General features: G+C 42.4%; 1 protein-coding gene across 2 annotated transcripts; it reads right to left on the reverse strand.

Annotated features, from left to right (window-relative positions):
• Nucleotides 1–444: 444 nt before the first annotated feature.
• Nucleotides 445–3,852, reverse strand: LOC131661767 (triose phosphate/phosphate translocator, non-green plastid, chloroplastic-like). 2 transcript variants are annotated; one of them, XR_009301251.1, is made up of 10 exons: nt 3,277–3,852; nt 3,030–3,152; nt 2,783–2,935; nt 2,255–2,340; nt 2,063–2,147; nt 1,837–1,956; nt 1,658–1,726; nt 1,378–1,507; nt 1,142–1,292; nt 445–710 (listed from the first exon to the last, which is right to left on the reverse strand). XR_009301251.1 is itself a non-coding variant. In XM_058931383.1 (10 exons), exons 1-9 carry the CDS (start codon nt 3,649–3,651, stop codon nt 1,216–1,218), a joined length of 1,218 nt encoding a protein of 405 aa, XP_058787366.1. In that variant the 5' UTR covers nt 3,652–3,851; the 3' UTR covers nt 445–710; nt 1,205–1,215. The 2 variants fall into 2 exon arrangements, 1 of the variants encoding a protein (XP_058787366.1); XM_058931383.1 differs by having other exon boundaries at nt 1,205–1,292; nt 3,277–3,851.
• Between the last annotated feature and the right edge of the window lie 5,467 nt (nt 3,853–9,319).

The raw sequence follows: 9,319 nt of genomic DNA on the forward strand, positions 1-9,319 counted from the left end.
GAGCTGTTTTGCATAATTTTGGCAGTACCGCGAAACGTCTTAAAGAAAGCGTACCGATCCGCGACTCGACCCGGTAATTTCTTTGGTGGCAAAATTGTTAAAATCGTGATCCAACAATAACTAACTTCAACCCAAAACATTTGCAAGTCTAAAATAAACTTTGAAGTTATAATTTTGAAGGGATATTATTGACATGTATCATTGATTTGAAAACAAGCATAACTTAGTACTAGAATTTAATTTGAATCCAAACAAACAAACACATAGCATTACACTCTACCAACAATTCTTAAAGGCTCTTTTTATCAAAAGTTTTTCTTTTAAATGAAGTCTGATAAGCAAAACAGGATCAGGCAGGTAGATCCTATATGTTGATCTTGTATCAACTTAATTCTTTATCTTTAATGTGACATACGTCTCATATCTGAAAATATTATTCCACGGTTACAGACTAACTTTCATTTCACATCCACTAATAAAACAAATTTGAAAACATTTCCGTTCAAAAAAGCAAATTACATGATCGATACAAAAATATGACATTAAATTCTATCCATAAAAAATGACACCAAAATAACAAATAAGGTCTCCGTTCTATTATCAAAATTAACATGCTTCTGTATATGAATTTTCGCCTAATATTGCAACCTTTTTGTTGGTTTGAGTCTAATTGTGAGCTGAGAGGTGGAAAAATGACCATGTAGGTAAATCTGTAACAAAGGGGATAAACAAAATTGAATATCGGTCAAACATGCAGAAATATTTGTAAACATAAGAGACTCGTTATTATTGCTCCCATAAGTCATGCTCTCTCGACTGAACAAAGTTCAAGACAGAAAATATTGGGCAAGTGAAATAACTGACAGATTTTCTAGAGTCCAATCACAAAGCAGAAAAGATTGAAGTGTCTACCAAAACTGTCCTGACATATATGCTTGTAATAAAAAGTTACATGGTTCAAAGTCACCCCTGGATATTGTTGGTATATAAGAAAAATTAAAAAGAGGACAACATTTTAAGGGAGCCTAATGAATAGGTACTTAGTCAGACATAAAATTTGAAATCCACGCAGTAACTACTTTTTAAGAAAAAAAACGTGGCATGGGTCAATAATGGTGTAATCCCCATATTCCTATCTCACCTAGGAAGGAATTCAGATTTTGCAGCTATTTGGCATTTTGTAATGCAACTAGCAAAAATTTACCATTGAAAAAGTTAAACTGCCTTTGGCTTTGACTTAATTCGCTTCACCCTTGAGTAGAGGAAAACACCAGCAAGACCAACAGCGGTTCCTATAAAAAAATAATGAAAAAACCTCAGCCATGAAAGTATGTGTCAAGAATCTCCAAATGTTTCAAAACAAGAAAGCAATCTTACCTAAAGCATTCACAGGAGAGACGGGTGTTTTGAAGATGATCACAGAGCTCACAATAACCACAACACGCTTCACACAATTACCGACGGAATGGGTAACAGGTGATACCCTCTGCAATATCATGTAAGAAACCTGCAAGCCCATTCACAGAAAAACGTTAATAGGTCATTAAGATACACAGGGCCATTTAAATATTACAAATGGAAACCATGTCAACAATTATAGTACAAGACCCTATTTAGTAGCAAAGTTGTGCATCGAAAATGAAAACAGAAAACTCACTTGTTGATATGCATGGAAACAGAGTGCAGCAAGAAGAGATCTGGTGTACACTTGTCTAACATTTAATCCCTGTCGAGAAAGATAATGCAATAACATATTAGCAAACCCAACACAAAAACAACTTCAAAGTGTACCTAGATGACAACAATTCTATCTGCTATAACCAACAAGTTACTCACAGCAGATTGCAGGTAAGCAGGGGTGAATTTGACACCCTCCATGAAGATAGCAGCAGGTGCTAACAAGAAGAAGGACATTATTGTAATTATAGAGAAGAGAGTTATGTTGTCCAAGGATTCCTGAGAAGAACAAAAGCATCGTTATAATCTTCTTTTTTAACATATAAGAGGTTCATAAAATGTCTTGTTGAACGCAAATATTATGAATGTTCACAGATCACATTACCTCTTGTTTAACCATGACCTTTTTGCTAAGAACATTACGTGATTGGTTTGTCACATTGGAAGCCATTGCACTCCAAAACCCAGCCCTATTCAATACCACCAAAGCTTATAAGAACTCAAATAAACCAAAAAATTTCTTTACATATCCCTTCTTCACTGCCCCATAGATGGAAGATTACACAGAAAATCTTACCAATTGAAAGACGCCTCCGTAACAGACGCCAGAGCAACTCCACCAACAATAGGAACAAGGGAACCAATCACCCAAGGTGTAGGTCTCTGTCAGAAAATGAAAATGAAACACGAGATTACTACTGGAAAAATCACCTCAGAATCCATTAAGTGTATTTAATTTTCTGTCACCAGATATAATATATAATATAAGCTACACAACTATTGTTTTCAAATCACGGCTATAGTGTAGCAAAACTTGAGCAAATCAGTATTTACTGCAATCCATGATTGACAGCACTGTACTAGAGAAACATACAGCCAACTTAAAAAAAAGGGACCGGTCACAATGGTAGCATGATGATACCAAAGTTTAATATGTCTCTGCCACCACAATACACCAGAATATCAAGGACCGCAAGGACCACGACCAAAATTTAAAATCCTATCAGTTTGATACATACTTATCAACTATCATCAAATTCATTGAAAATTAATCATAACAAGCAACGGCATGTTGCAGTAAAAACAAAAAAAGTTGCATTCTAACCTCTCCAAGAAACATGGCAGAAAGGATAACCGAAAAGAAAGGCTCCATAGCTTTAATGGTGTGAGTAAAAGACACAGCCACCTTTCCAAGACTCATATTAGTGAAAAGGTTCCCCAAAGTATGCACAATAGCTAGTGGAAATATAGCTGCAAGCTGAGAACAAAATAACACACATACATAATCAACAACACAGAACTCAATAATAGATTTATTAACTAAATAATCAATCAAACAGATAGCAAAATACCATGGCGCCATTGATTTTAGGCCTCTTGTAGAGATTAAGAGCCCACATAACTGATACGAGAACAGTCCCAACCGCAAATTGAACTACAGTAACAGTTACAGGGAAATGACACGCCTTCAAAACCTGCATAGAAACGAAAAGGATATTACTTTAAATACAAAATACTCCTCAGCATTGCAGAATACAATATTTTACGATACAAAAAGCATCGTAAGAAATAGATCTCGTGTAAAGAAATAGCAAGCACCTGTTTATTGTAGATATTGAAGTAGATGTTGAAGAGGTACCACAAACCGAACAAGGATCCAAGTTGAAGAGTTTTGAGCAAAGAACCGGAGTCAGCAGATTCAGCGGCGCTTTCGGAAGTGGCTTTAGGAGGAGAAAGATCGGAGGTGGAAAGGAGAGGGAGAGGTCTGAATTTGAAAGAAGATGAAGGAGAAAGAGACCATGATTTACGAGTGAAGGAGGAGGAAGAAGAGGAGGCGCCATTGAGATTTACGCCGTCGTTTAATTTGGCGGAGATACGGAGGTTAGTGGAGGAGCGAGTTAAACGGTTGGTGTTTTGGCGGTTGAGATTACGGAGAGGGAGAGAAGGGGAGAGAGTGAAAGCGGCGGACTGCATTTTGAAGATCTGAAACGGAAGAAGGCGGACGTTTGTATTGTGAAAGTGAGTATGTGTAAATATGTACTGAAGGAGAGAAGAATATCCCTCGTGGAATCCGCCACCAGCAACAACAATGTTGGGTTGGTGAGGGAGTAGGTAAAATACCTTAAGACAGAAAAAAAACTCTTTTACAAGTGAAGATACTTTAACAAGAGAAGATGCACGAATTAGTTTTAAAAAAAAAAAAAAGAAAAAGAGAATATGCACGAATGAATATTAGAAATTAGAATTCAAAGTAAATAGTATTATTTTATATTATTAAATAGAATATTCGGTATATTATATAATTTTGTTTATTTAGATTTTTGGAAATAATAATTTTTATGAAAATAGTAATTGTCACAAGAAAAAGAGGGGACGGGAGAAAATATGACAGAAGAGGAAATTTGTCAATAAAACAATGTGATTTTAGAATGCCGGATATTTATGTTTCTGGGTTGTTTTTTTGTTGTAGTTTTCTTTTTGGGAAAAATGTGTGAAATCTAAAATTTTGAAAAATATAGTGAGATGACCGTCCGTTTTTGTTTTATCTTGTTATAAATGAATTTGAGGGGAAAAATAGAAAACAAAGACAAAACACCAAGAATGAAGACTATCTAAAATGAGAAGTAACAAAATAAAATCATTTTAGAAGATAGAAAGGGGGACAATCCCGAAGAAAACAACAAATAAGCTAAAAAACGGTGGGTTTGTAGTTAGTAAAATGGGTAGAATAATAATTGAGATTATGAAGATATATGGATGTTATGAATAATGGATATAATTTTAATAAAAAAAATTATAAGTAACTTGAGATCTTTAAATGAGTATATTTTTAAGATCCGAGTCTTTACTATTAGGTTTTATTTTATTTAAAAATTTATTTATAATTTATTTTTATTTTATTTTCTAAAGTGTTTGTTCATTTTATGGAAGAATAATTCAAAAATATAGAGATAAAACATTTAGTCTCTGAGCAACTAATAATGGGAATATGTTAGACTTTATAATGAGAATATGTTAGACTAGATTTTATAAGGTTAGAGTTAAGAGATTTGAGAAATTAGTTGATCTTACCTGATTAGATGGATCTCAAGCCTGCAGGGTACTCCGATGCTAAAGTAAGAAGATGAGCAACAGAGCGCAAGTACAAGGTAAAGGATAGAAGAAGTGAATACCTGACCCTCTAGTGAAAGAGGATATTTATGACCCCCAGCGCTGGGCCACGATCTTGCTACTAGGCTGGATACCCAAGCCCGATTAGGAGACTGCTAGGATTCCTGGGCGGAAATATCGGAGACCAGTACGTGGTCTCCGTCCTAGTCATCCACTCCGAAATTTAGCGGAGACGCGGTCTTTTAGGAACTACCTGAACTCATTATTATTCGGAGGGTTGGATGTGAAGTAACCCTACGGGGAGGAGGGTCCTCTGCATAAGGCCGCGAGGAAGAGAGTCCTCGGTGGAAGGGACGCTCGCAGGAGCGTGCCTGGTAAGCTTGAGTCTAGACGAGGAGTGAAGTCCTCGTTAGAGGGGACGCTCGCGGGGAGCACCATACGCCGAGCACGCACTGCAGTGCTTCAATGTCGTTGGGTCGCCAAGGAGCCGAGCATTATTCGCTCCCTATGACTTAGAGATGATTTGGGCCTCCAAGTCCAATTGGGCCGAAAGTAGACTGGGTTGAATCTTGGCCCAGTCCATAACAGCAGCCCCCTAAGTCTGGGTTTCCGAGCAGGAAGTCGCGACTTCACAAATGCTCTGCCCAAGCTTCACCGGCTCTCGCTCACGTGTGGTGCTCGGGTGAAGTCGTTCTTGATGGGAAGGCATTAAGTCGCGCGTACACAACACTCGCTGACGTGGCAGCTAATAAATGAGGCAATAATTACCTAGGAGTAGGTGGCGGCGCCTAGGGGAGACGTGTTTAGCCGGTGCGACGTTTTGCATTCTGGGTATTTCCCTATAAAAAGGGCTTAATGCCCCTCATTTAGGGTTTTACGCTCCGCTCCTAGACTGACAGCTCTTAAATACCTCTGTTGCTCCTCCGATTTCTCGTGAAGAATCGAGTCTTAGCCGCTTGAATCATGTCAACTTCAGGTACTGTTCTGAATCTTAACTATGATTTCGCGTATGTTTGTTGCTTTTTCGGGATTTTGGGAAATACGTCCCCGGCCCCTTCGTCTAAATAGATCATCTAGGTCGGCAATTTCTCTTAGAGAAGTTAAGGGAGGTTTCTTTTTCCCCGGGTTATTCAAGTGATGCCCGGCATATCCTTCATTTATCGGTTATTTCCCAGAATTCGCCCGGTGAACTCGTTACTTAGGTCGACATATTCATGTTTTTGCTCGAGAGGTTCATGAGTTTGCTCGGGGTATTCGAGTATGTGAGAGTGTCTTAGACAAGGGTTTGGCCGGGGGCATCGTCGCCCGTTGCTCTACCCTTTCACTTGTGTTGCGGTGGAAGGGTGAATTTGATATATCGTTGAATTCACTTTTTCCCTTCTGCATGCAGGTGAATCTAGTTCGGGAGGTTCTTCTATGAGCTCCTCGGACCCCGAGATTGAAAGTCCACATGTTTCTGAAGAGGAAGAGAGTTTGCACGGGTCCGATGCTGGGGATGACGGTACCCCGATCTTTGACTACGAGTGTGAGACAGATATAGATTGGATCGCCGAGGAGCCTAGAGAGGTGGTCTCTCGGTATACAAAATCCTTGACGGGGGCCTTCAGGGAGATCGAGGACCGAGGACCCAGTGATCCTAGAAATTTCAATGTTAGGTGTCCCTCCGTAAACGATCGGGTCTGCTCTCGGTTTGACTGGGACAGTTTTTCCATGTACGAGTATGTTTTTAAGGAGATCGGTTTTCGGCTGCCCTTCTCCAGTTTCTAGATCTCTTTGCCCGCCAATCTTAGGCTGGCGCCTTCTCAATTACATCCGAACGCTTTTGCTTTCATGAGGGCCTTCGAGATAGTTTGCGACTATCTTAATATTGGCGCTACAACGGCCTTGTTCTGTCGTTGCTTCCGTGTCCAACGACAGGCGGTCGACGGGAAATATAGATGAGTTTCTTTCAAGAATGCCGACCAAAGGCTTTTCAAGATGTTTACCGATTACGTTAAGGATTTTAAAGATCAGTACTATGTAATTCGTATGGAGAGCGAGAGGTCGTACATTTTTCTGGCTAAGTTGGTGACGATTCGGGATGAGGACGGTAACCCGGAGCACGGCGAGGACGGGGAGGTGAGGACCAAGTTATGCAGCATGTTCCTCCTCTTTTGGTGGAAAGGCTATTTCAATGTCCCTCCGAAGCACTATTCCTGGGAGGACGAGGACATGGACGATCAGGACGCGGCGTCCTTCGCGATGTTGTGCAAGTATGTTGGTAGCTTTACCATGGCCCAATGGGTGACGAGGAGCGGGGAACCGATCCTCGATGATAAGGGAGAGGTGATCGTTGAGTCCCGAACAATAAACACGAAGGTCGTCCTTTCATGCCAAACACCCGCGGAGACCAGGGCTCTGCTAGGTTGTATTCAGTTTTGTCCTTTTTGACTTTCGTCTTTGTGTTTCTTGCTAATTTGTTTGTTCTATTTTGCAGCTGCCATGCCGACGAAAGATGATAAACTCACCAAGTTGACAAAAGACGCCAGGAGGCTCCGGATCAAAAATGCAAGTCGGCTTGGAAACCCGGGTGACACCTCTGGGTCGTCTAGGTCCCCTGTGATCAACCTAGATTAAGAGGCCCCGACTATCGTGAGGGTTGACCCGAGGAAGAGGCCGCGTCAGCGCGAGGAGGGTCGTGAGGAGCCCGTGAACTTGGGGGATGACCGAGCATTCGTGCTGCCTCCTTGTCTGACAGACGGGAACTACTTGGAGCGGTTCCCCCCTAGCTGTTTCTCCCGCCGATGCTCAGAGGGTCGAGGAGATGGACTCCACTGCTCGTCTAAAGCAGCTGGCTGACGATAGTGCCTCCGTCATCAGGGTCTTAGAGATGGCCCAAGTGCTTGCGAGAGGGGACACCACGTCTGCTGCCGCCCTGAAGAAGGCTGAATCGGGCAGGAAGGTTGCCGAGGAAAAGCTTAGCAAGGCGGAGTCCGCTCTTACGGCCTCTAAAGATAAGCTGAAAAAGAGAGCCGAAGAGTTGGCAAATAAGGGTGAGGAGCTGGAAGCGGAGAAGAAGAAACTGGAGAATCTACGTGTTGATTGGGAGCCGACCCCGGATGAATCTGAGGATGTTGCTGGGTTGAAGACTCGGCTTGAGATGGTCAAGAAGATTGAGTCTCTCAAGCTCAATTGTCTTGAGATGGCAGAGGCAAGTTTCGGCCGAGCAGTTGATCAGCTGAAGCTCCTGAACCCCGATATGAGAACGGATAATATCGGAATATCGTCGAAGATCGTTAGCGGGCAAGTGGTGCCCGGTACTCCAGTTGAGGAAGATAATCAGGGATTTTGTTAGTTTGGGCCTGTGTGCCCGTGTTTGTCTGGCCTGCGTGCCGTTTAATTTTCCTTTTGAACATGGGGCTCTGCCCGGTTAATTGTTGTGGTCTGCGTGCCCAGAATTTTTGTAATACTTGAATATTGTCGGCCTCGTTGGTCGGGGTTTTCAATGCATTTCTATTTGAAATTTTGCTGTGTTTATATTCGATTTTTCTTTGCCTGTCACATGTCTTCGGACTTCGTGTGATCGGGTGCTTATGCATGCTTGGATAGTTTGTACTTAGGAATATTTCTTTATTTTTTGATTATGCTCGTCCTCTGATGGTCGTCCGGCTGCGCGGGGAGGATTATACTTAGAAATATTTTTGTTATTTGATTACGCTCGACCTCGGGTGATTTTGTGTTCGTGTGGGGGACGAATCGGGCGCACATAAGAGATTTGTGCAGTCAACGAACACGAGACCGCGGTCGAGCCCAAGTGCTCGTGGCGTGAACGGTCCCATCGCGAGTTGGGGTTCTGCCGCGCAGGTACTGCCATGATGGAGCTAGGTGTAGATATCCCCGTGTGGTCGAATCTCTGCTATGGTAAGGAGTTCCGGCCTTCGTTGTCATGGGGCATTCGCGTCTGTACCACGACGCGTGTCCGCGGCCGGTCGTCAGAGGCCGGCGACCGAGTGGCTGTTGGCTATTTTAGCTGTAATATCGTTTGAGTTTTTCAGCATTCCATGGTCGAGCGAGTTTTTCCCCGAGTAAGTTCTCGAGGTAGTAGGCGCCGTTCTCGGTTTTTTCGTAAACTCGATATGGGCCTTCCCAATTGGGGGCGAGTTTGCCTTCGCGCGAGTCTTTCATGTTTCTGTGCAAGACTAAGGCTCCGATTTCAAACTTGCGTTTGATGACTTTGGCGTTGTGACGCAAAGCTATCTGTTGTTTCAACTTTGTTTCGCGGAGGGAGGCTCCCGCTCGTATTTCCTCGACCATGTCAAGTTCCTCCCTCATAGCTTAATCGTTGAGTTCTTCCTCGAGTGGTGAGTCGGTACGACAGGATGGTTCCCTGATTTCCACGGGGATGACGGCCTCGGTGCCGTAGGTTAGTCTAAATGGAGTTTCCCCTATGCTCGAGTGTGGCGTTGTTCTGTATGCCCATAACAAGCTGTGCAGCTCCTCGACCCAACCTCTTTTGGCTTCGCCGAGTCGCCTTTTCAGTCCTCGAAGGATG

The sequence above is a fragment of the Vicia villosa genome, linkage group LG3 (assembly GCF_029867415.1).
Source record: "Vicia villosa cultivar HV-30 ecotype Madison, WI linkage group LG3, Vvil1.0, whole genome shotgun sequence".
NCBI lineage: Eukaryota > Viridiplantae > Streptophyta > Magnoliopsida > Fabales > Fabaceae > Vicia > Vicia villosa.